Here is a 27,079-nt window from a genome sequence, read left to right as displayed (position 1 = left end):
TTGTTCAGGAAAACTGTGCTACAGTTGTCAGGTGACTTCAAATTGGCACATGATTGTTTCTCCTTAGGGACATGTTTTCCCTAGTTTGAGAAATGTGGGCTCTAAATGAGTTTGCATTTTCTAAGAATATACTATTAAATAAAAGAAATATGCGATTTGAGTATGTACTAGATTTGCAACAATTACCAGTGGAGGCCTGTGGGAAATACCTTCATAGAAGAAGTCTCAGAATCATCTGGAAGACTTTCTTCAATTTTATTTTGCCTTTTTTCTAGTTTGAGAAACTATCATAGTGAGCCCTTGCTCTGATGGAAAAATGTTTTTTTTTTTTTTCAGTAGTGTTGCTGTAGATGAGGCCTTTGATTAGGCTAGATCCAGGTTCTTTTCTCACAAAGACTTTGAGGAGTAGATACAGGTAAGGGTGAGCAGGAAAGCAAGATTTATGTATGGGTAGAGTGAAGGTACACACTCAGAAGGAATGCTGGCAGCCTCATGGGAGAGTGCTACAGTTGGCTGTGTTTGGGGTTGCCCTTTTCTTAGTGTTTAAATTATTTTTAACAGTCCTCATAATTTGTATGTAAAATTTTACAAACATAATATTCCCTTCTTCCTTCTCTCCTTTCCTTCCTTCTCCCTCTCTGACTCCTTTTTTTAGCTTTTGAGATAGCATATTTTTAGATTTACATTGCAGTGAAAAGCTTAATGCTTTACAGTTTAACAGATAAAAATCAAAACGTTTAGTAATACTTTAAATAATGGCAATAAACAATAATTTGATCCTTTTTGGATTTGGTGTCTGGAATAAGACTTAATTGAATACACACAAGGGGGCAGAATTTGAGATAGGGCTTGAGTACTGCCCATTTCTATGCCTCTGAAGAATTTTTATAAACCCAGAGGTATTGTGGTATCATGTGATAGGGGTACCACATGCGGGGAAGTCCTGCAAATGTCATTATATAGGGTGTATAATAGGATTGGGATTCAGGTTCGTGATGGGAGTGGTATGCTAATCAGATCATTTCATTATCATTGTGTTACTAAACCTTCAGCCAGGTTGGATATCTAAGCTGGCAGAATCCTAGCAGCCTTGTTTGCATAACCAGTTGGGCATAGCACTCACCTACCTGCAGCAGTCTTTATTTCCTCTTCCCTCAGTATTCTGGTATAAAAAAAAAATGAGGACCGTCATATATACACACATGTGTATGTGCACACACTACTATATTATGAATGACTTAATAGTGATGTAGTAATTTATATTACTCTCACCTCTATTAGATGAGATGTCATGAATTCAGTTATCAGAAATGTGAGTCCCTGTCTTGTTTCTACCATCCCAATTTGATGAATGTTAAGATTTTTTGTCACTCTGAACCTCAGTTAGGAAGTTATTTTGCTAAAATAGAATTGTCTTTAAGATATCTACAGAAATCTGCTGAGTATGGGCATTTTGTCCCCACCAGAGTGCCTTAAATGCTGGAATACGTTTAGTCTTCGCTCCTATTTTTTAGATATGTCCTTCACTTTTTCCTGTTACTGGTCTAGTATCGTCTTCACAGTAATGAATTGTGTTTGATTTAAGGCTGATGCTATGCAATACATTTTCTAAGGTATATAATACTCTAATAAATGTAATTCCATGGTAAAATGACATTTGACGTAGGATTGTTTTGTTGCAGACAAGGACTCGGCAGTGGCAGTCTAAGTGCTGACACAGCAAGATGGGTGCTGTCTTGTGGATATGAACTAGACCTGCCAGCCAGGTCAAGTCTCACTCTGTGAGAACCTGGACTCATTCAAGAGAGGGGGTCTAAGTTCTGGTCCTGTGTCCTGGGTCCACATCTATCTTCCTGTCCTCTTTCACCTTTAATGTTTTGAGGAAGTCTAAAGTGTATCATAGATCATTTACATAAATAAAATGCAACAAAATAAAATTTCTTAGATTTTTATACCATGCCGTTTCTAACTCCTTACCTTTTTAATTTCCTTTCCTGCATTTGTGACACTTTTAGCAAATGTTATAAATATTAAAATGTTTTAATGGTACCTATTGTGTTTTAGCACCTGGAGATGCAGTGATGAACAAGAACAGAGGGCACTGGCTTCTTGGTGTCTGAATTGAAAGGAGAAATTAATAAAACACTCAAAAATAATAGTTGGTAGCATTTGAACACCCTACTTGTTGAAATGGTTTTCTCACTTGTTGCCTAGAACACCCCGCTGTTTATTTTCTTTCTTCCTTGGCCACTTTTTTTTTTTAGTCTTGTTGAATCTTTTTTTCAGCCCATCCAAATGTTGAAGTACTCGGGCTTAGATCATGGACACCTTTCCTACTAGCTGGTCCTATGGTTTTAAGTAATACCTCTTGATATCTGTGTGTTGATAATTCTCAAATTTGTGCCTAGATTCACTGTTCTCCCTAAATTCCATAAAATGTAAATAGCTTATCCCAATACTCACTGCTTTCCACCTCACTGTGTTGACCTATGGTTCAGGACAGAAACCTAAGTAATATTATATTACTGTTTTCATCTAATCCATCACCAAGATGCGGTGACTGTATCTCAGGATTAGGTTCCTATTCTTCCTCTTAGCATCTTTACTGTCACCATGCTGATGCAACTGACAGCAGCCTCCTAACTGTTCCTGACACCCTATGAAGACTAAGAAAATACCAATATTAATTCAATATAGTTATTCAGATGCAGTCCTTTTTCTGATTTCCCTATTTTAACTGTCAGTTTTTAAAGATGATAGTAGAGTTATTTTATGCTTCGGAAGTGTTTTGTTTTGTAAAAGAAGGTTTACTATTGGCTTACTTTTTTCTTCTTTTTTTTGTGGCTTAGCTTCTTACATCCGTGTTTGACAATAGCATCAAGACCTTTGGAGTAATTGAGAGTGACCCTTTCGACTGGGAAAAGACTGGAACTGATGGCTCCCTAACAACCACCACTACTTCCACCACTCCTCAGTTGCACACTCGTTTGACTCCTGCTGCAATTGGGTATGTCTCGAATAGAACATTTGTTGTATCTCTCCTGAAACTTAAAAAAAAAAAAATGTGTCTTTTTTCACCCAGATACTCTCAGATGATGAAATGCTAAGACATACAGGAATCCCACTGGGTTTCCTTAAGTTCACATTGCTCTTGTGTGTACCTTGGAATTGCTTCTGTTGGAAAACCCTAATAGATCATACTTTGAAATAGGGCTAAGTGCTTTTATGATTTGGTGATGTCAGATTTACAGTGAGTTTTCTTCAAAATGAGAGAGCACATAGTAAGTTGTGTTTCTAAGGATGTGTGAAACCCTGGAAAGAATGAGCCTGAGGTTACATCTGGGGGGTGGTTAAGTTTAGTGGGAAACAGAACATGTAGCATGCTCCTCTCCAGGAAACAATCTGCTCTTCATATGTGCACTATGAACTGCTAAGGGTGATTTCCGTGATCTTCATTTTTAGTTTTTTGGTGTTTCCTCATCTACATTTATTCAGTATAATTCATTTTGGTTTTTGATTTGTCTTTGTTCCTTTATCTCCTCTGTTTTATCTTGCCTACAAACACTGACCATGGTAACAATACATAAACATACCAGGCCACTTACAAAAGTTTTTGAAAGAAGTTTTATTGAGAATATGAGTTTATTTCTGTGCAAAAAAATTTTGAAACATTTCTGAATCATAATATTGCCTCATTTATTTTCCATGTACTATGAAAAAATGTTTATGTACTCCAAAAGTTATTATATTTTCATTTGTGATTTGAAAGGCAGAAAGAGACAAACACTGGCAGAGAGAGGTCGTCCATGTACTTTCACTCCCCAGATGCCTACAACAACCAGGTCAGAGCCAGCAGCTAGGGACTCTGTCCAGGTCTCCCTTAGGGGACGAGGGCTCAAGTACCATTACCTGCTACTTCCCAGGCTACACATTACTAACAACTGGAATTGGGAGAGGAGCCATGAGTATGACATAGGCACTCTGATGTGAGATGAGGGCTTCCTAAATGACGCTTTAACCAAAAACCAAAAATCCAGTCCAAGAGTTTCATCTTTTAGCATTGATCCATTCAGGCTAAAATGGCCATGAAAGTCAACACATCGGGTAGAAAAATTCTCTAAAACATCACTAGTCTTCCTGTAAGAATTTGAAGTGCGTACTTCATCTGAACAGGGCCTGATTGTTGTCTTAGAGTGATTCACCAATAGAATGCCTGACTTGCCAGTCACAATAATTACATGTCAGTATGTCTGGTGGGGGTTATGGGGAGTCGCCCCAACTAGGCTCCAGCTCCCACTGGTTTGCATGAGGGTGAGTATGAAGTGGGTAGGATCGGTCTGGACTACAACACCCATTGGCTCAAGTGGAAGACAGGGCTGGAAACAGAACTGACCCAGCAATTGCAATGACCAACATGTGCATAAGCTGATTGGTGCGATGGACTGTGCCAGACCCTATACTGGCAAGCACACACAAGAATCAGGTCTGGGATCACCTGAAACTAAGTTTGTTTGGAGTCCCCTCCAACTGAACTGCTGGCCTCAGAATCCCAACCATGAAGAGACTATGTCAGCCAGTGGATTCTGAATAGATTTCATCGTGATCGAAACTCCGAGATTGACAGCAATCCAGACCTGTTAAAATATCAAAACTGCTTGAGCAGGACCCTCGGAGCATACCCCCCATTGGGGACCTGGGATGGGTGGGGAGGCTGGGTGGGACTTCTCCCTTTTTTTCTCTCCTGACCCCAGATACAGAGGAAAAAATGATGATATTAGTATGGAAACAATGGTATTACCCACTTTCCTTGACCCTTTGTACCCTAATCAACTAAGTAAGATTATTAAAAGAATAAGAAGAGAATTTTTCAATAAGTAAAAAAAAAAAAAAAGAAAGAAAGAAAAGAAAACATAGGGGCTAGCATTGTAGCATAGCAAGTTAAGCTGCCGGCCCCAACTACAGCATCTTATATGGGTGTTGATTCATGTTCCAGTTACTCCACTTCCAATTCAGCTCCCTGCTAATATACCTAAAAATGCAGCAGAAGATGACTCGAGTACTTGGACCCCTACCACCCACATGAAAGACCTGAATGGATTTTTCACTCCTCTCTTTGACCAAGCCTAATCCTAGCCATTGCAGCCAACTGAGGAGTAAGCCAGTGGAAAGAAAGTTGGTCTCTCTCTATATATATATTTCTCTCTCTAGCTCTGCCTTACAAATAAATAAATGAATCTTTAAGACAGATTAATTTACTACCTGCTTATTTTCTTATGGAGCTTAACACTCTTCTGTCTGTAATATTTTATTCTCTAAGAAAAATTGTAAATAACGTAAAATCATATGATTGATGAAAATTTCCTAGAAATAGACCAACTTTTTTTAAATAATTATCATATCTGTGAGTTATCATAGTAGAATTTGTATCTCTAAATCATACAGAAAATTCTGCAGTTTTTAAATTTAAGTTATATTTTATAAAATTGGCATGACTTAAGTTTTCAAGATGTATATGTGTGGGTGATTGGTTTAAATTCTCATGATTATATATGGACCTAATAATTTAAATCCAGAGGCAAAAGATACAAGAATCTCAGTTATTTTTTATTTAGGCCTCCTAAAGCCCTGCCTTTTTTTAAATTCTCATTTTCAGAATTGCCAATGCGACTCCCATCCCAGGAGACTTGCTTCGAGAAAATACTGATGAGGTATTTCCAGATGAGCAGCTTAGTGATGGGGAGAATGGTATCCCTGTTGGTGTTTCACCAGACAAGTTACCTGGATCTCTGGGGCACCCTCGTCCCCAAGAAAAGGATGTCTGGGAGGAGATGGATGCCAACAAAAACAAGATAAAGCTTGGAATTTGTAAGGTGTGTATTTGTGGTCTAGGAAGTGATAGTCTTTATATGGTGTCTGGTCAGGTCTTCCGTTTTGGCTTTCTTGCTTTGTTTTCACATTGGGGGTGGGATGAGGTCTCTTTTGGGCCAGTTGTATAAGCAGTCTGATCATATTCATGAGGATTCTGTCTTACCGTTTCCCAAAGGGTGCACCTTCTGATACCATCACTTTGAGAGTTAGGATTTCGACATAAATTTTGAGGGGAAATAGATGTTCAGACCATAGCATGTATATACTTTGAATCAAGAAAGATATAACAATGTTCTCTGCACAGAGGTGATACATCATAATGTGGTCTGAGTATTGTATAAGCACTCTTTCTACTAGTAATAATTGAATGAAAAATGAAAAGTAGATACTAAGCGTCCGAGTTTTATAATATCAACTGTGCTTGTCTTTCTGGCATAAAAACAAATTGTTCTTACGGGGAAAGTCACTAGTGTTATTTTCAGTTGCCAAAGCATGTGGCTGTGTATTTAAGAGATTGAAATAATTTTGGACATGTAAGAGCTTATTAGTTTCATTTTCTGTCTCTCATTCATTACCACTACTTATTCTCAGTGAAATTTAAGTGGTAAATGGTTTGTTCCTAAGCACTACATACACCATTTATTATTATAATAGTGTATACAGGTTTTTCTTTTTCTCATATTCTTTAAAAGGCATAGAAAGAGACAGATCCTCCATCTGGTGGTTTCCTCTCCAAATGCCTGAACAACCAGGTCTGGGCCAGCTAAAGCAAGAAAGTGGGACCTCTGGAACCTACATACTGTCATCTACTACCTGCCAGAATGCACATTAGCAGGAAGCTGAGTCAGAAGTATGATAGCAAGAACTGCATGTCCTTTCTCTGTATGAATAGTGGCCCCCCCTTCATCCTATTTTCTGTCTTGGACTTCAGTTAATTTTATCTTATACCTTCTTATTCTGTATATAATATTTCTTTTTCATATTTTTCTTGCTGCATCTCTTTCTAGTAATTTCTTCAGTTGTGCCTTCCAGTTCACTAATTAGTAGCTGAGCTTTTTTTTTTTGCTAGCTGATTTGCAGTGTTTAACATGTTAGTTGAATAATTAATATTAGATCAGTTAATCTCAAAATTACCCTTTGTTGATTTTTGTGACATTTTTTTAATCACTCTATACAAATCTATTTTATATCTGCACCATTGTAATGTCTTTGGAGCATAAAAGATTTTTTGCAGTTATTTCTACTGACTCTTGATCATGATGGCATACCTTCTTGTGTGTTTGATTATCTTTAGTTTTGTGCTTATTAATTGGCGAAGACCTAATTTGGGAATTGGAGAGCCTCATTTTAGAAGAGATTAGCCTGTGTTTCTCCCGGTAGCCAGGAATATACCTCTCCTGTGACATCAGCTGGCTGTCTTCCTGAAGTTGTAATCCAAGTCGATGTCTTAGATTTCCTCTCCCAACATACTTTTGGTGCAGAGCTGGACTTTCCTGATAAATATGCTGCTCTATGTATCTGTCCTTAAACAATCCACCTTTTTAGGCTGTCTGCTTCTCAGCTTCCTGGTCTGCCTGAGGTCTTTGTGTTCTCATATTTTTATTGTTTGTTTCTTAGAGATGAAACAAAAATAGTGCACAGGACATCTAGGCATGATGATCTCTTCTACCTCTTGTTGACCACCCATACCTCCAAGAGAATGTCCTTTCAGGGGTTAGTTCAGTGTAATATGATCCTGCAAGTATCTAGTCAAACAGACAGAAATGCCAAGGTTGTTGAGTGTTTTGAGATTATTTATACCAAAAGTATTTTTTTCAGATGTGACTGAAACTGAGTGTAAATTTTAAAAACTCATTTAATAAAGGATTAGTGAACAAAAATGAAATGAAGCAAATGTAAAAATACCCAAATCTTTGGAAATCACGTCTATTACATTATTTTTAAAGGCTTTACTGACTCCTCTCGTGTGTAGTTGCAGGAATGTATTTCATAGTCTTGTCTTATATTTTGTCTAGGCTGCTACCGAAGAGGAGAATAGTCATGGCCAAGCAAATGGTATGCTCAACGCTCCAAGCCTTGGTTCACCAATTCGTGTCCGCTCTGAGATCGCTCAGCCAGACAGAGATGTTCCACTCGTGCGGAAGTTACGTTCCATCCACAGCTTTGAGTTGGAAAAACGTCTGACGCTGGAGCCAAAGCCAGATACTGACAAGTTTCTTGAGACCTGGTATAAAATAATTTTTCTTTCTCTTTGAAGATACCATTTTCCTTATTTTTATTTCTATTTATATTATAAAATTTTTTCAAATAAAAATTTCTTGCATTTCATAACATTGATTCCCTAAAGTTGTCATTTTCATCCGTACTTTTTAATTATTGTAATCCTGATTATTAATGTGAATTGTCTTCTTGGATCACAAATGGCTTTGGCTTTTGGAACGGAGCATTGGAACTGGTAACTTTGTAACTATAGGTGCAAGTTTAATGAACATTTTTGCAGTGGCTTTATTTAGGCCGTGATCTCTTCGAAACAATTGTGAGTTGGAGACAGCATGATAACGGTAACTTTAGGCAGAAACAAGAGGAATGCATGAAATTCATACAACAGGGAAGCCAGTTCAAGTTGGTGAAGCCCTTCTTTTTTGTGTGAAATGCAGTAAGAAAACATTTATTTTTAAAAAAAATCATTTTTGTTCCCCTAAGGGTCATAATGTATGTAGAGAGAAGATAAAACCTTGGGGTTCTATGTATAGATAATAACTGTAATTTCTGGTTACCAGGAACATTACCCTACCACAAAATTTGATGAGATGGAAATGAAAGTTCACAAGCAGCTTGGGACATGTTTTTTAGTTATAAAAGTCGTCAGTAGTATTGAGACCTGAGTTGATAAGTCATGCCCTTCAGTTGTACTTGTCAGCTGGTTACTGTTGCCAATGAATGAAATGTTAGTTTAGAGGGACCGTGGATTTGATTATCTTGGTAGTTGCTGTGTCCCAAGAGATTCAGCCACTTTGGTCCTAATTTAATTCAGCTTCCATTTTAAACAGTCTTGGAGATATGTGTTTATTATCATCCAGTAGTCATTCAGTCCCATAACTGTGTGATATAAGCATATTTTTACCTGTTGGCATAATGTAAAAGAGGGACTAGGGTTAAGACAGTTATTTAAAAATTTTTCTTTGTGGCCAACACGGACTAGATATAAGAGTTCCATTGGGACAAAAGTTTAGTGTGGCAAAGAGTTAGGCTAACAAAAGTAGCTAAAGAGAGACCCATTCAGGTGGAAGCACAAGCAGGACTGACTGTTAGCGAGGCAGAAGAGAACGCTGTCAGCCCTGTGTGACCCTCCTTATGTCTTACACATATTGTATGTTGGAATGAATATAGTTTTGTGTAAAGTTAAAGACTACATGATACATTTTTCTGCTAGGACAATTGAATAATTGCTCTCCATTCCCTTCAGCCTGGAGAGAATGCAGAAAGATTCCAGCACAGGAAAGGAGTCTGTTCTCCCTGCTCTGCATCACAAATCTGGTGTTCCTGTCGTGTCCCGTGGTGATCACATCTGGCACTATGATGAAGAGTATCTTCCTGATGCCTCCAAGCCTGCTTCTGCCAACACCCCGGAGCAGGCAGATGGCGGTGGTAGCAATGGGTTTATAGCTGTGAACCTGAGCTCTTGCAAGCAGGAGGTTGATTCCAAAGATTGGGTGATTGTGGACAAGGAGAAGGACCTTCAGGATTTTAGGACAAATGAGGCTGTAGGCCATAAAACAACTGGAAGCCCTTCCGATGAGGAGCCTGAAGTGCTTCAAGTCCTGGAGGACTCGCCTCAAGACGAAAAACTCAGATTAGGGCCCTGGGCGGAAAATAATCACCTAAAGAAGGAAACCTCAGATGTAGTATTAGCATTGTCCACCGAGCATCCTGCCACTGCTGCTGCAGAACAGTACACTGATAGGCTGGAGCTCCAGGTTGGAGCTGCTGGTCAGTTTCTTGCGGCAACACCCACAAGTCCAATGGAAGCTCAAGCTGAAGGACCCCTCACAGCGGTAAGAGATCTGTTTCATCATTTCTTTTTTTTTTTTTTTTTTAAGGATTTTTTTATTGGAAAAGCTGATTTTACAGAGAGGAGGAGATACAGAAAGGTCTTCTGTCTGTTGATTCACTCCCCAAGTGACTGCAACGTCTGGAGCTGAGCTGATCTGAATTCGGGAGCCAGAAGCTTCTTTTGGATATCCCATGTGCGTGCAGGGTCCCTAGGCTTTAGGACATTCCCTACTGCTTTCCCAGGCCACAGGCAGGGAGCTGGAAAGGAAGCCAGACTTCCGGCACAGAAACCGGCACCCATATGAGATCCCGGTACATGTAAGGCAAGGATTTAGCCACTGGAAACTGTGCCAGGCCCTCTTTCATCATTTTCTATCTTCTATTCAAGGAGCTATTAACCAATTAAGTTTTCAATTCTGTGAATATTTCTGTGATATAATGTTTATTTCACAGTTAATGTGATATATTTATTGTTTAATTTGAGTGTTAACAGGAGTCATATATAATGAATCATGGAACCTAATAGGTTAAGAAAGGACTAGCTATTAATCAACTAAGGTTCTTCAATAGAGTTATGGGCTTTACAAAGGGCATAGAGACTGCATCTATATTATTGTAAAGTTCAGTATGAAATTTTACAAAAAGTAAAAATCTTTTCATTAAATCAGTATATGTATGGAGTGTTCGACGACTTGTAAATTTATACCTTTCCACTCAGGCTTGTTTCCTTTTTTGTAATGACATGAAGGAAAAATACACTGTTATTGCAATCTATATAAATAAGGAAAGCAAAAGTTTTAATATTTATTTAACAATATGGTTGGAATATTAAACTAGCTCTCTAAGAATATTAAACATTCATTAATTTTTCTTTGAAGTTTTTTTGTTGCTGTTGTTGATTTTGTTTTTTTGAGAAGAGAGAAAGCACTACCATGTGCTGGTTTGCTGTTCCAGTGCCTGCAACAGCCAAGCTTGGGATGGCACTGAAACTGCAAGTGAAGACCCCAATCCAGGTCTTTTTTGTGCATTGCGGAGACCCAGCTTCTTGAGCCATTAGCTGCTTCCTGCCAACCAGGGTCTCCATTAGCAGGAAGCCAAGTTAGAGGCTAGATCTGGGACAAACCCATTCACTCTGGTGTGAGACACTGAGATATTTACCAGCGTATTAGCCACGAGGCCAAACTCTAGCCACCTCTTGATTTGTTAGTACAGATTTATCAGCTATGAGCCTTAAGAATTCCCATTTCTGTGCATGTGATACTGCTGATTATCAAATAAGCTTGTGTATTTATTAAGCTAATTTATTTTCTTAAAAATATATTTATGTATTTCGAAGAGTTACAGAGAGAAAGGGAAGATTGGAAAGGACTTTAATCTGTTGTTGCACTGTACACATAGCCTCAACAGCCATAGCTGGGCTAGAGTGAAGGCCGAAGCCAGGAGCTTCGTTCTGGTCTCACATATGGTGAAGTAGCCCATGTACTCTGGCTGTTCTCCACTGCCTTTCCCAAATGCATTTGCCAGGAGCTGGATCAGAAGTAGAGCAGCTGGGACATGATCCAGCATGCATAGGGAATGTTGGTGATTCAGTTGGTAGCTGAAAGATGCCAACTCTGTAGGTAATGTACTTTTAAAGACACATAAATTTGCTAGATTCAAAGGAAATTTGTTCAGAAATAGTTCTGGAGATTAGATTTTCCCCTAAAGTACACATTAATGAGGTTTGCCTTCTATCAATCACTTCTAAAAAGACACTAAGCAATAATAGACTTACAGGAAGTAAAATAAGACCAAGCTTTGAGTTATCGAATAAACATTGCATTTTAATTATTGAATAATGAGGCTAATTTTATCTCTGACAAAAATGAACAAGTATAGAGAAGAAAAAAATAAGTTTATTTACTTCCAAATGAGGTCTGTGTGTGAGCTAGCCTAGAATAGCAGTAACTGTAGGATGTAATATGACTGCATCTGGGTGGTATTGAGTGATCACTGCCGGAGAGAGAAAGGATGGGCTGGAGTACTGATACTGCAGAAATGAGACTTCATTGTGGAACATCGAGTCAGGTTGTACTGTATGATCTTAAGTAGTCCTTTAGAAAGTCATTACCGCTTCATTTCTTAATATTACCTTTAGAAGCAGCATAGGGGCCAGCATTGTAGGTAAAGCTGCTGACCTCCGTATGATGTTGATATTTCTAAGGCCTCTGATTCAAGTCCTAGCTGTTCCACTTCTAATCTAGCTCCCTGCTAATGTACTTGGGAAGACAGTAAAGGGTGATCCAAAGCCCTGGGACCCCGAATGGGTACCTGTTCATGTCCCAGCTACCTCACTTCCCATCCAGATCCCTGCATATGGCCTGGGAAAGCAGTGGATGATGGCCCAAAGCTAAAGCTCTGCACCCACATGGGTGATCCCAACAAACTCCTGGCTTCTGGCTTTGGCCTGGCTCAACCTGGCTGCTGCGACCATTTGAGAAGTAAAGTAGGGGATGGAAGATCTGTCTTTCCCACTCTCTCTGTAACTATGCCTTTCAAATAAACAAATCTTTCAAAGAATGATAATAGAACAAACAAATACAAAAGTGAGTGGCAGGAAACCAAGTGTCTCAGCCATTATCTGCTTTTCAGGGTGCACATTAGCAGGGGAAGCTGGGTCGGAAGTGGAATGGCTGACTTGAACCAGTCACTCCAAGATGGAATGTAATAATTTGCTAGTAAGTTTTTTCGCTATAATCCCATACTTGAATTCTGGCAAGAAATAAATAGCACAGGTGACTTGTAAAATAAATATGACAAAAGACGTCTGAGTAGCGATAAGAGTCAATAGGACCAATGATCGAGGGAGCCATTCCTACCATGAATTCTGAAAGGGTGGAGTAATGGACTGTTAGCAGAAGTGGTTGAGACTCAGAGCTGTGGGAGAAAAGCCACAAGACAGGAGCTGCGGCCAGGATGGTAGGGAGCCACTATCAATGCTGCCGTCCCTCAGGGAGACATTAGAAAGAATCATTACTCATTCATTCCTGTACATTGTTGGTGACCCCACTGGAAAAAAGCAACCAGAACTCAGAAATTAGAGAAGCCGAAATGATGTCATCTATAGAAATCAGTCTTCCAGGGCACAGGGCTTGCTAAACAAAAGACAGGAGGCTATTCTGAACAGTGCCTTGCGTGTAGGGAAGCTTGAATATCTTTCATTTTTGTTCTGATTTGCTCATTTTTATATGAGTTGAGCAGACCTCCAACATCTGTGGTCTCATAAGTTGGAATTTGAGGTGTTACAAATCATGAGTCTTCACTGATTTTCAGGAAATTGCATTTTAATTTTTATTTTTCTTCCCTTTCCAGATTACAATTCCTAGACCTTCTGTAGCATCTACACAGTCAACTTCAGGAAGCTTTCATTATGGCCAACAGCCAGAGAAGAAAGATCTTCAGCCCGTGGAACCCACTGTGGATCTTTATTCTCCGAAGGAGAATTTCTCTGGCTTGGTTGTGACAGAAGGTGAACCTCCTAGTGGAGGAAGCAGAACGGATTTGGGGATTCAAATAGATCACATTGGTCATGACTTGTTACCCAATATTATAGAGAGTGACAGATCTCAAGACCTAGGACCAAAAGATCTTCCTGACCAAAACAGACTAAATGTCAGAGAATTTGAGAATCTTCCTGGGGAAACTGAGGAGAAAAGCATGCTAGGGTCAGACAATGAAGATGAGAAATTAAGTAAAGGACAGCATTGTATCGACATCTCTTCTCTCCCAGGAGATTTGGTAACCATGGAAAGGGATCATTCAGCTACTACTGAACCTCTTGATGCGGCCAGGACACAGACTTTTAGTGTAGTGCCAAATCAAGACAAAAATCATGAGATAATGAAGCTGCTGGCAGTTGGAACTTCAGAAACCTCTCCAACAGTCATTGACCCACATATTGAAGGACAGATAGGCCAGATGGCAACCGGGCATAAAAATAAAATAGGCAAGGAAGATGACATCAAGAGTGAAGACTTGCTGGGTCATCAAGGAGACCTCTCTACTTTATTGCATCAGGATGGTAAGAGGGAGAAAATTGCCCCTAGAAATGGAGAACTATTTCCTTGTGCTTCAGAAAATGAGCATGGTTCTTCAACCCGGAAGGATGTTGTTAGGTCATCCTTTGTAACTAGACATAGCAGAATCCCTGTCTTAGCACAAGAGATAGATTCGAGTTTTGAATCATCCTCTCCAGTCTCTGCAAAAGAAAAGCTCCTCCAAAAGAAAGCTTATCAACCAGACCTGGTCAAGCTTCTGGTGGAAAAAAGGCAATTCAGGTCTTTCCTTGGTGACCTCTCAAGTGCCTCTGAGAAACTGCTCGAGGAGAAACTAGCCACCATTCCCCCTGCCTTTCCTGAGGAGGAAGTTTTCACTCCCTTTTCAAGACTGGCAACAGATTCTCACCTGAGTAGGTCAGCTGAAGACAGCTTTCTATCACCCATGGTCTCCCAGTCCAGAAAGAGCAAAATCCCAAGGCCGGTTTCGTGGGTCAACACAGATCAAGTCAGTAGCTCCACTTCATCGCAGTTCCTGCCTCGGCCACCACCAGGAAAGCCACCTTCAAGGCCTGGAGTGGAAGCCAGGTAACACTGGGTACCCTCTGTGTTTGGTGTGTAGCATCTCTTAATTTGTTTCACTCTTCTATGATGGTGTCACTGCTTTGTTGTTTGGGCACCTACAGTCTTCCCTGATTTTCCCAGGCCTTAAAGTATAATGCCATAGAAGTAGTCTCATTGGTTTAGGTTAATTCTTTCTTTTCCTCTCTTTTTTTTTTTAATTGAAATTAACACATAAAAGTTCCCATCTAAAGCACTTTTATATGCACAGGTCAGAAGTATTAAGTATATTGATTTTATTGTGCTTCCATCAACACTATGCATCTTTAGAACTCTTTTTATTTTATGGAACTAAAATTTAATATCCATTAAACATAGTCCTGATTCTCCTTCCTCCTAACCCTGGGCAAGTACTAACCCGCTTTCTAATTTTGACTGCATGTATAAGTATTGGTACAGTCATGCTACATTTTATTTAGTATAGTGTCTTGAGAGTCCTTCCATGTTGTGGCCTAGGTTAAAATTTCCTTTCTTTTTTTGATTGATAAGGAATTGTTGACTTATGTCATTATGGTAGTTATTTTTTACAGGATATACTGCGTTTTACCCCTCATTTTCTGTGTCTCTTGTCTTTTATATTCAGCTAACTTTCTATAGCAAAATTCCCTTGTTTCATTTTGTGTATAGTCTGTAGCTATTTGATATATTGTTCCTGGATGTCCGTCTTCACTCTTTTCATTTGTTGTCATAAAATTACATCTTTATATGTGTGTCTCTGAAAACATACACTAATAATTTTTAAAATGCACTGGTCTTTTTTTTTTAAGATCTATTTTATTTTTATTGGAAAGTCATATGTACAGAGAGGAAGAGAGACAAAGAAAAAGATCCTCCTCCATCCATTGATTCCATCCCCAAGCAGCTGGAACGGCTGGAGCTGAGCTGTTCCAAAGCCAGGAGCCCAGAGCCTCTTCCAGGTCTCCCACATGGGTGCAGGGCCCCAAAGGCCTTGGGCTATCCTTGACTGTTTTCCAAGGCCACAAGCAGGGAGCTGGATGGGAAGCAGGGCTGCCAGGATTAGAACTGGTGCATGCAAAGCGAGGACCCCAACCACTAAGCTACCGTTCTGTGCTCAAACTGCACTAGTCTTAAGTTTTGTAAAAAACAGGGGGCACTGCAGTGGCACATCAGGCTAAGGTTTCGCCTGTGGCACTGGCATCTCATATTGCACTGGTTTGTGTTCTGGCTCTACCATTTCCTGTTCAACTTTCTACGGGTAGCCCCTGGGAAATCAGTGGAGGATGACCCAAATCCTTGGGCCCCTGCACTCTTGTGGGAAACCTGGAAGAAGCTGCTAGTTCCTGATTTCATACTGACTGCAGTTGTTGGGACCATTTAGAGGATGAATCAGTGGATGGAAGATCTCTGTCCTCTCACTATAACTCTGCCTTTCCACTGGTTCACCCAACACCTGTTTGGGGTATCAGTGCTGCAGGTGGAGGATTAGTGTACTACACCTCTGCACTGGTCCCCCATCTTCTCATCATCTTACTGAAGTTCCTTGTAGATAATGAGTTACCTCACTCCTGCTTCTCTTAAGATTCTCTGTCTTTGATAGTTTTATTACAGTATTTCTTGGTATTGGGCTACTAGGATCATTCTACTTATAGTTCATTCAGTTTATTAAATATTATATTCATGTCTTTCATTATATTCAGAGAAATGCCAAATCTTTCTGCAAATATTCTCTCTCTTTCTTTCTCTTCTCTCCTGAAATTTCCACAGTTGCACATGTTACCTCTCTTAATGGTCTCTTACTCTTATTTTCTTTCTCCTTTGGAAAAAAAAATAAAAATTCACAGCATTTATTGTTCTCTGCTAATAACAGAGGGTAATCAAAATAATATGCAGTAATGTTTTACAGCTGTACTCCCAACAAAGGGACACTTTAAAAGAAAAGCAAAACCCTGTTGCCTTTTCAACAGTTTTTTACTCCAATGATCTATTAGAGATACTATACTCTATTTATTTAAAAGGCAGATTGTCAGAGAAGGGAAGCTCTTCCATCTACTAATTTACTTTTCAAATATCAGCAATAAGCTGGGCTAGTCCAGGGTGAAGCCAAGAGCCAGCAGTTTATCCAGGTCTCCTATGGGTGGCAGGGACATCTGCTGCCTCTCAGGTGCATCAGAAAGAAAGCTGAGCAGAAAGAGATAGATCTTGATCCCAGCTGCTTTGTTACAGGATGTGGGTGTCACAAGTGGCACCACAATGCCCACTTGTAGTTGGAAACATTATAGCAGAGTAATATTATCTCTTTCTAGTATGATTTGATGTAATTGTTTTCTTGACTTTGATTTTAGAGTGAAATCTTTTCTATGTCATCCAATACAAGGCTCATGACCTCATCAAAATTAATGGTACTGCCCTCTCTCCACATATTCACACGCTCGCAGGAATTGGGGCTCTCATATCTGAAAATGAGGCTGATTATTACGCTTCCACCCTCTGCACTCTGGCCCTGCCATATTGTGCCATAGTCTAAATTTCACAGAGACCACACTGAAACCCTAGGGCACCTCTGAAAGTTATGTATTTCCTTACCTTTAATCTGTTTTCTTTCTGTACCTATGATTCCTATTATCATATCTTGAAGTTGGCTGATTTTTATGCCTGGTTAAATCTAGGTTTTAATCCCCTTATGAATTTTTTATTTCAGTAATTCTACTTTTCAGTTCCAAAATGTTTTTTAAGTTTGTTTTTAGGTTTTCCATTCTCTTCATAGGGATTTCCATTTTGTTCTTACATTGTTTTCTTGATTTTCTTCATGTCTTTATTGAGTTCTTTGAGCATCTTTAGGACAGCCACTTTAAAGTATTTACCTAGTAAATTTACCAAAGGTGTGTATCAGGACATTTCTTTTTATCTGTATTTGTTTGAATTAACGATGCCTTCCTATTTCTTTTCCCTTTATTATCTAATTGAAAATTGGATAATTGAATCTAATAATGTGATCATTCTAGATTCGATTCCACCTTTCTGCCAGGATTTTCTGTGTTGGTTGTTGAATGGTCACAGGCTTTCTCCACTCTGAGGACCAGCCTGTAGGTAGAACCTTATGGTGCTCTCGGGTCTTTTCTGAGTCTGTGCCTTCCCCAGGGTATATGTGGTGGCTTTACTTCTGTCATTTAATTTCATTTATTTTTACCTGGATTTCCATCCTGGTCTCTGATAGAGGGGTGACAGGGGCCCACTCCTGTTTCCCAGCTACATTAGCCAGGAAGTAGATTAAAAGTGGAGCAGGCAGGACAGGAACCCATGTCAGTGGTTCACTGTGTTGTGCCCCAACTCCCCACCCTACTCTCTGTGTGCTTTCTTATATTCCCTATGGTTGTGATTGCTTTTGGACCTCCTACTCTTTAATTCCTGGCTTCTAAAAGAGGAAACAAGAAAAGTGAATCGGGCAGAAAAAGTGCAGTGGCTATTTAAATCCTCAGGACTTGACCTCAGCTTGAGGAAAGGAGGCGTGCAACATGGGAGATTTAAGAACACTGCCTCTCTCTGTGTGCCCTTTTGCAGTCAGAGCACAGATCGGCAGTAATGGGAGGACCAGAGTGTGTTTTGCTAGTGTGTCTCCTGCAAGCCTTACTCAAGCTGTTCCCTGAACAAGTGTACAATTGTTTATCATGGGGTTGTTGGTGTGGGTTGAGGAACTACTGCTATGTTCAGATCTGAAAGTTTATAAAATTAAGTCTCGTTTATAGGCCAAGCTCTCCCCCAGAAGTTACAAGCCTTTAACATACTCTAGATTTTCAAAATATTTCCATCAGAGAGATTCTGTCAGTCAAATGGGAGAAACTCACCGCTTGGGGCATCATCTGCTGCCACCCAGAGTGTGCATTAGCAAGAAGTGGGACTTGGGCACAGTGCCCTGTTCAGTCCCAGGTGCTGTGATGTGTGAAATGTGGGCATTCAAACCATTGGTTTAATCCCTGACCCAAATGCCCACTCCTAAAGATGTTTTATCATAGACTGCTATTTGTCTTTTAACTTGGGGTTCTGGTGTCTTTTGCATGATAGAAAAACTTAGTGTTTATGGGAGTGAATTTCTTTTATGTCTTCTGTCTGTACTATAAAATTTTGCATATTGTGTATAGATTGTTTAATCAATGTTTATTACTTTATATGATATGAGGGTTTTTTCCAAATAATGATATCCTAGCACTGATTTCCCGTTGTTTTGGATTTAATGTTCTCTTCCATTTGCTTGCTTTTTTGTCATATATTTTTATTTACCATAGTTTATTTACTGCATAATTAACTATTTCCATCAAAGTCCTCTTTTAGTCTTTTTTTTTTTATAAAGGTATCATATATCTTTATAAATCCCATCTTATTGGATTCCCAGGCCAGTCCTGGCCAGAAACAAGGTTAAGGCAGAGAGGACATTGCTATCTGTATGAACATCCTTGAGGAGAATGCGGAGACATCAGGTAGTGGAAGAAGGCCTGTCAGCCCCACACTCACCCCTCCTGAGTCCAAGGCCATCGATGAGCAGAAACTGAGATCCAGAGAAGTCAGCCACTACTCTTTTCTTTCACAAATTATCAAATGAGGTCAAAATGTACTGAGAAAAGTTCATGTTGTAAATGTATATTGTGAGGTTTAATATTGCAGAATTCCTAGTAGTTTAATGTGATATGATTGATTCTGTCCACATGCTAGAACATAGTGGGTTGACCCTAAAATTGGAAGAGCAAGACTTCGTGAGAGGAAGGGAGCCAGCTTTAGTTAAGTGCCAAGTTATTGACATCATCTATTGGGTATTCCGGTGAAAGCCAGGAGAGATTACAGAATTTGCCTAAGCTAATATAACTAATTTGTGAAAGAGTAGTTCTGAGTCCTGCTATTGTGTCTTTTGTCACACATTGTACGCATGTTGATTTAAGAAATAATGAAATGAATTAAAATGGAAATAATTCTCTATTCTTTTAAGGCTGCGCAGATACAGAGTCCTAGGGAGTAGTAACTCAGACTCAGACCTTTTCTCCCGCCTGGCCCAAATTCTTCAAAATGGATCTCAGAAACCCCGCAGCACCACCCAGTGCAAGAGTCCAGGATCTCCTCACAATCCAAAAACGCCACCCAAGAGTCCAGTTGTCCCACGTAGGAGTCCCAGTGCCTCTCCTCGAAGCTCATCGTTGCCTCGCACTTCAAGTTCCTCACCATCTCGGGCTGGACGGCCCCACCACGACCAGAGGAGTTCATCCCCACATCTGGGGAGAAGCAAGTCACCTCCTAGCCACTCAGGATCATCCTCCTCCAGGAGGTCCTGCCAACAGGAACATTACAAACCCAGCAAGAATGGCCTAAAAGGATCCGGCAACCTCCACCACCACTCGGCCAGCACAAAAACCCCTCCAGGAAAGAGTAAGCCAGCCAGTAAACTCAGCAGATAGGAGCCGGGCTGTGGCTCTCGGAAAGGTGTGAGATGTTTCTCCTAAGCCTGATACATGTGTGTCCCTGTACTGTCTGTTTAAAAAAAAAAATCAGTGTTGATCTTCTCTTGCAAAAGAAAGTAACATATGACCAGTTATTCATGATGAAGGCAAAAAATGCAAGGAATGACGTGTGCACCACAGGCCACAGGCAGATCAGAAACCCATGCCTCTGTGCGCCAGGGACTGTCTCCACGGGAGAAACTCACTACACGAGCGCACATTTATTAGCTGCCTTTGAAACAAAGGAGTAGAGTGTAGGACACAGAATGGAAGTTTCAGGGGTTTCACCTAGTTTTTTTAAGCTTCTACTGAAAGATTATATAGCAGAAGTGAAACTTCTTGTTGATATTTTCATTCAAAATTTCCCAACCTAAAAGTCATTACTCGAATACTAGAGTATACAGGAAACCCGTTGCCAGGGACTGACTCTCCTGGGGCTCGGCTTGTCTGTCTAGTTAGTATGTGAGAATCTAAACCTTCACTTTGCCTCATTCCTTATACCCTCCCTGATTTCACATTTTTAAAAACTAGCATTTCCCTCCTGACACAGATTCTCTTATTTTAACAGGACATCTCAATGGGATTTTAGCACACATGCTTAAATTTCAAATCCATTTATTCCCCCAGTATTTTTCTTTGGCATAACAATTTACTTGCTGTGCCAGATAAAGCTTTATTGTGCAAAATAACTGAGAAACATAGATAAAGAAAAGAAAAGTGTCACTAGAACTACTTTGCAGGCTTTGATGTTTAGGGAGGGAGGGATGGAAAGTGGAGTGATAACATTTGAAGACAGAGGCAAGCCTGCTTTGTCCCTGTTGAATTTTGTTCCTGTGGAAGGAAGCCCAGAACAGACTGCTTCCTTCAGTCTCTTAGGGACCAGGTACGTCTGTGTCTGTCTCTAAGATGGTACCAGGGAAGCACAATGCTTTGGAATGTGTCTTTATGCCCATAGAGGTACAGAAAGGAAAAAGAGAAATTAAGTATGTTATTGGGGCTTTTATAAACCTTATACTTCGTATTTTATACATTTTGCCAATAAGGAATGTGTATTTGGGGAAATAAATGTAGGCTGAGTTCCCCCACACCCCTTTAATGTTTTATTATTTGTTTCTCCTGCGCTTTTGGGCTTTTGGGGCCATGTGAAGCTATAAGGAGAATCATAGTTATTCTAATGTCACTCTTCTGCTAATAGGAATCAGGCAAAATTAAAGCATACTAGACTTTTCTGCTCTGTAGGTGTTTTGTATTGTAAAGACCTTGAAAGGTCAGGTACATTGGTCAGCTTGCTGTTGAAATTTGCCTTCTAGCAAACATCTGTGCTTTCTCTTTGACCTTGTCTTTGCTGCCAAACCTGCAATGGTTGAATTGGAAAACAAAAAAAGGAAGAAATTATTTCCTCACCACATGAACTTATTCTAATGCTGCATCAAAGCTGCCCTGAAGCTGCACTGAACTATTCTTGTTCTCTATATCTGTGTTAAGCTTTTTAAAAAAATAAACTCAAAACACTATTGAGGCATATAAGGTCTCCCCTAAGAAATGTAGCTTAGTGTGGAATCTTTAATTCTGTCCAGTTTCAAGTACTACAGAGGAATGCAATAGATAAGACATATTTGCTGTTTATCTAAAGCAACTGTAATATTGGAAGACCAGTCCTTCTGTATTATATTGTAAAATAGTTGTTGTAACACTACTTGCATGTCTTCATGGTAAATTATATAAATATTTATAAATATATAGAGACTTATGCTTATATAAACTCATCATTTCTCATTTTCCATTTGTAATTTCAAGATCACAGATGGTGAAATTCCTTTTCTATCGTGTGCCTAGTGTACACTTGGGCCTTGCCTGTCTTCATTTTCTAAAATATGTTCTTGGCATGTGACACCTCAGAGTCGTCCTGCCTTCCTTGTGCATAGTACGAGGGTTGGCAGACTCTAACAAGCCAAGATGGGTTATTTAACTTTCATTTAAAAAGTTTTTACTAGGGGGAAAAATCACTGGGATATGCTTGTACTACTGGTTTCACAGATTCATCATGTTAACCACATAGTTCTGTCCTTAGGGTCAGAGTGGATGAACTAGAATGATAATCATGGGTCTTAACATAAATTGTTTTTTTTTTTTTTTGAACTTTTCTTTTAAAACTTTTCTTTTAAAATGCCGTCCTTTCTCCTGTTTCACCTCACTTTCATTTTGTTGGGGTGTAGGGTTGGGAGCTGATTAAGAAAATATCTTCTTCTTTGTGGTATTAGCTAACGTGTGCTGAAATAGCTGCTTTGCGTCGTGACTCCTCTAGACAGTAATGTCCCGAGTAGTAACCACTGGAAAAGCTGATGAAGCAACAAGTGTGGTATGTGTTTATTTCCAAAGGGTATTTCTCTGCAGGCAGTCAAATCATCGGTGATGACAACATGACAATGAATGTTTTTCGTCTTTCTGGCCCCTTCCATTTTCTTCCCACCTTTCCACTCACCATGTTGTCCCTTTTTCAAAATTGCACAAAATTCATGAAGATCCAGACAAACCACCTCATTGTGTAATAATACTTTGTGTATAGAGGAAACAGTTAACCAAAGATGTTTCTGCTTTGATACTTTGAAAAGAAATAGACTAATTATATCTGTGTATCAGTTCCTCCCTTTTCCATTACCATCCTGTATAGGTTTTACTTTGTGGCTTTGTAACAGCATGCTTAGTGCTTTTCAGTGTCACTGTGTCTCAGGTTAAAAATAGTAGTCAGCAACCCTAAGCAAGCACTTTGGCCTTTTGATTTCTGTTTTATCCTAAGGTATAATACAGAGACTCCAGTTTTTCTTTTTGTTCATTTTAGTTCTTTTTTAGTGATGACATATTTGAGATTACAATAAGATAGATCATCCAGATAATTTTAAGTTTGGTTACTTTATCTAAGATGAGTGATGTAGCCGAAATTAAAGTGAAGCTAAACTATAGTAAAAGTAGTATGAGACAGAAATTGATTATGTTTTGAAGGTCACAGTAGCTGCTGGTCTCTCCTGTCACTACAGAATGGCACACTTGGCCTTGCTCTGTCTTGCACAGTTCCTGCAGTTACTTAGAGAACAAGGAAAAATAAACAGCAGCTGAGTCTGATACAGTAGCATTCCTCCAGGTCTATGCTGCCATATCTTCCAGAATCTATCAATTTGGTGATATATGAAAATTCCATAGTAACCTCTTTTATATTTTAATGTATCATGAACTAAGAAAGAAAATAGGGTCATATGACAGTTAACATTAAAACAGATAAATACCTTGGAGATAGCAAGCCGCAGGCAGGCAGTCTCAATCTCAACTCTGTCAGCTGGCCTTACTGACAGTGGCATCCTTACCTCTCCTGGTTTTTAACTTGCATGTTACTAAGTGAATACCTTTTTTTTTTTTTTCTTTTTTGGTAAATGTTGTGTTAATCAAGTCCTACAGTAGCAAAATGGAGACCCACCATAGTCATTATCTATTTGACATTATTTTCTCAAAAATACTAAATAACAAATAACTCCCTACTTGCTGACTACTCAGTGTTCTAGGTGTGCGGTGTCTGTGTTGATCTTGCCGCTATGGGAATGTGGGTTTCCACAGCAGTCATCAGAGGTACTTTCCAGACCACGGATTATTATGCTAATGTTTGTTTCCGCTGGGAAGAAGTGTACGTTTGTGCATGTCTTATAAACCCAGACACAGACAGTTAAAAACATAGTTTTTCTATGCCTAATAAGCTATGCATTAAAAACAGAAGCTTTTATTCCCCAAAAACAGATTATCCTAATCTGGCATTAGGAATTAGTGATAGGAAAACCAGGATCGAGAATTCAGAATTGTAGTGGTTTAGGAAGAAAAAAAAAAGGATGCATCTTGCTCTGGCTACTTGAAAATATATTTATTTGTGGATAAGTCTAAATTTAGTCTTGCAGATAAATTTTTTTGTGTTTTAACGACATCATCCTTTTATATCTCTCAGAACATGGCACATCTTAGAGAACCATTGCTTGTGTTGCACCATATTACATTTGTAATTAAGTTGTCTGCATTCACCCTTTTGAAATCTGCCCATTTCTGTTGTGCGCATTTCACACAGACGTGCAGGGGCCTAGCCTGAAGGGAGCGATATGCTGACACCTCTATCACTGAGGCTGTGGTGGATGGTTTGGTACTATAGACAGTGTATTGGCAGAATAATTGCTTATTTCCATAATTGAACACACAAAAAAACTACACATTAAGGTGTGTAACTACAGTGATCATCCTACATGTCAAGCTATACCCAAGTCCAGAGACCTCAGGTGCATTCTCACAATACCGTAACTTCGAGAAGGAACCTGGAGGTGCTTCTAGTGCTCAGACCACACAGGACAGCTGAGGGCAAGGACATCCCAGGTGGCTGTCAGGGCGACCCCCTTCTCCAGCCTTGTCCAGGAAAACCTGAATGTGTTCCTGTCATTGGGCAATCTCAATATGGTGGCTGTCCCTCTGGAATTGAGAATGTGTTATCCAACATTGCAGGAAGAACTGCAGGATGTACCTGGGGAAATCCTATAGTTCTTAGGATTGTTCAGGACCTGGGACAAGGATTTTTGTGCCCTTACGGGGTTATTCAGGTGGTGTTCACCACAGTCCCTGTGTAGTCTTTGGCCAGACATGCAAAGATGACCTTAAAGTCTTCACCCATCAATTCATTTTTCCATTTCTTCTACTTTTAAAATAGGTAGGCTTAATGTTGTTATTTTCCTTGAACTAATTTGACAAGATTAACTAGAAAATCCATGCATCTCAGGACTGATGATAAAAACACGTACTCTGTACTGATATATTTAAGAGTTACACAGAGAGGGAGAGATTTTTCATCTGCTGGTTCACTCCCCATATGGCTGCAAAAGGAACCCAGAGCTCCTTCCACATCTTCCAAGCATTTGGGCCATCTTCTACTGCTTTCCTGGGCAGATTAGCAGGGAGCTGATTTGGCAACGGAGGAGCCAGGGCTCAAACTTGTGTCTGTGTAGGATGCTGGTACTGTAAGCAGTGGCTTAACCTGGGCTATGCCACAACGCCTTCCACCTCCCTCCACCCCTACCCTCCCATCCAAGGGTAGCTTGGTCTTAAGGAGACTTGGGAAAGAAATGAAGCCTTTTTTTTCCCTTCATTGCCCTGAGCACCTGACCAGGTTTCTGCCTCCCTTTTATTTGGAAGTGACCATGCGGACTCTGTGTCCACGGATGCTGCTGGCCTGCATCCCAGAGACTCGGGGTACCTTGTCCTGGACAGCAGCAGTAGATGAGACATATCTTGGAATCCATGGAATGATCATTTGCAGACAGTATCACTTTACACAAAAGATAGTTTTGTCTTAAAATGTTTATTATGATTTCATACTGTGTACATAGACTGCCCTTGCCAGATGTCTTTTCCCTCTTGTTGAAATCTCTAACTCCTGAGCAGTGCTTACCTTCCCTGGACTGCGGGTGTTTTTCACTCACGAGGAATAAACAAAGTTACCACAGTTTGGATGAGATTGGCTTTAGGGAGCTACCCAGGGAGGGGAAAGCCTTGGGGACTTTTATCTCACTTTTGTTTTTTGAACTATCCATCAGATACTTCAGCTCATCAAGATAGGAAGTTTTCAGAAATACAAAGATAGGAAGATAAGAGAAACTCAGCAGGGTTAGGTTGGGACTTTGAAGACTGAGGGGACCCAGTTAAGGTGGAGGACAGATGACTGCGGCTTGAGACTGCCCGACTTCTCCTGATACCCGCGGTTCCTCATCTCCCTTCGGACTCCTTTCCTAAAACAGCCAGTGCCTATTTCATCGGGTTATTATAAGTTCCAGCTCTCAGGAAAAAAAAAAGTGAAGGGAAATTAATTTTGAATTAAATCTAAATCTCTTTACTTACAAGCTTTTGGCAGCTGTTAATCAGATTCAATCTTAAAGGGAACCAATTCTATTTAAAAACAAAGATAATTAGGGGACTGATCATTCCACTTTTCTCTCTCCAGGAACTCAGAGAGCTGAGCGCTGCTCTCTGAAATACCTCCAAAGTGGTGTCCCTTTCCCTCTGGGCAGCTCCCTTCCTGAATTTCGCTCAGGCACCCAAGGACACAAAGTGTTGGCAGAAACAGAGTGCTTTTGTATAGGCCATCTGTACATAAAAAAAAAAAAATGTAATTATTTATTTAATTTTCCCATTTGTACCATATTAAAGCTTTGTACAGCGTTTTAAGTTCTGTTTTAAAATTATTTTGTATTTTATTTTTATAATCTAGTAATAAAATATTCATTCCGCATGCAAACTCTAGTTCTGTTTGTGTGGTGGTTTGGCTTTCAAAAGTGGGAACTATTTTTTTTTTTAATTTAAGTTACTGGATGCACCAGTGGGTCACTAGAGCAACGGGAGGCCGACAGTATGACTGACTGTTTACGAAAGCGACGTAGAAAAGGCAGCCTGCTGCGAACCAAGCTTGGGGACGCGAGGAGATGGTTCTCCTATTTTCTTCTCATCCACAACCTCTGCCAACCCTGACCTTCCGGCCTCCCGGCTTCGGTTAGGCCTGGAATGTCAGCGCCACCTGTGTGTGTGTGTGTGTGTTTTGTTTAGTGTTTTTATCTTTGTGTTGTTTCCTGAGCTTGGCTTCCCTCTCTGTCACCGAGCAGCAAGCAGCGACATCTAAAACGCTGTCAGGTGGAAGAGACCCAAGGAGATGAAGTGACTCACGCCCCCGGGGGCTAATCAGGAAAGTGCTTGAGGGCAGCGCAGCTGTTCAGAACTTGAGCCCGCGGTCCCGAGGACCCTGCAGCCCTGCGGCGTAGTGAACGTCCAGGCTAGCAGGTGGTGACGCCTTCATCTAGCCAACTGCTATCTCCTGAGAGAAAACAAGGTACTTAGGGCAGAGGAGGGAGACTGGCGTGTCTCAGGAAGGTCCACCTTGACCGTGCGGCCACTCCCCCGGGCCCGGCTCTCCTCAGCCCAGTCAGTGCCTTTGTCCCCGCTCGAGCCCCGGCGAACCGGCCCAAGGACGGCGCAGCTTCACCTGAGCAGCCCGGC

At 40.2% G+C, this 27,079-nt stretch overlaps 1 protein-coding gene across 1 annotated transcript in view; it reads left to right on the top strand.

Moving 5' to 3' along the window:
* The window catches only part of TTBK2 (tau tubulin kinase 2), a 140,562-nt gene extending 118,261 nt beyond the window's left edge, over positions 1–22,301 (top strand). Inside the window, exons 10-15 of the mRNA XM_040968369.1 lie at positions 2,850–3,007; positions 5,654–5,870; positions 7,884–8,095; positions 9,335–9,923; positions 13,273–14,543; positions 19,513–22,301. Of these exons, the coding sequence (XP_040824303.1) occupies positions 2,850–3,007; positions 5,654–5,870; positions 7,884–8,095; positions 9,335–9,923; positions 13,273–14,543; positions 19,513–19,975 (2,910 nt within the window). The 3' untranslated portion in view covers positions 19,976–22,301. The remainder of the gene's footprint in view (positions 1–2,849; positions 3,008–5,653; positions 5,871–7,883; positions 8,096–9,334; positions 9,924–13,272; positions 14,544–19,512) is intronic.
* Positions 22,302–27,079: the final 4,778 nt, after the last annotated feature.

The sequence above is a fragment of the Ochotona curzoniae genome, unplaced genomic scaffold (assembly GCF_017591425.1).
Source record: "Ochotona curzoniae isolate NIBS_2020 unplaced genomic scaffold, NIBS_Ocur_1.0 scaffold_4701, whole genome shotgun sequence".
In the NCBI taxonomy this organism is placed as follows: Eukaryota; Metazoa; Chordata; class Mammalia; order Lagomorpha; family Ochotonidae; genus Ochotona; species Ochotona curzoniae.
Note: the sequence above shows the minus strand (reverse complement) of the source record. Positions and strands in the feature narration are given on the sequence as shown.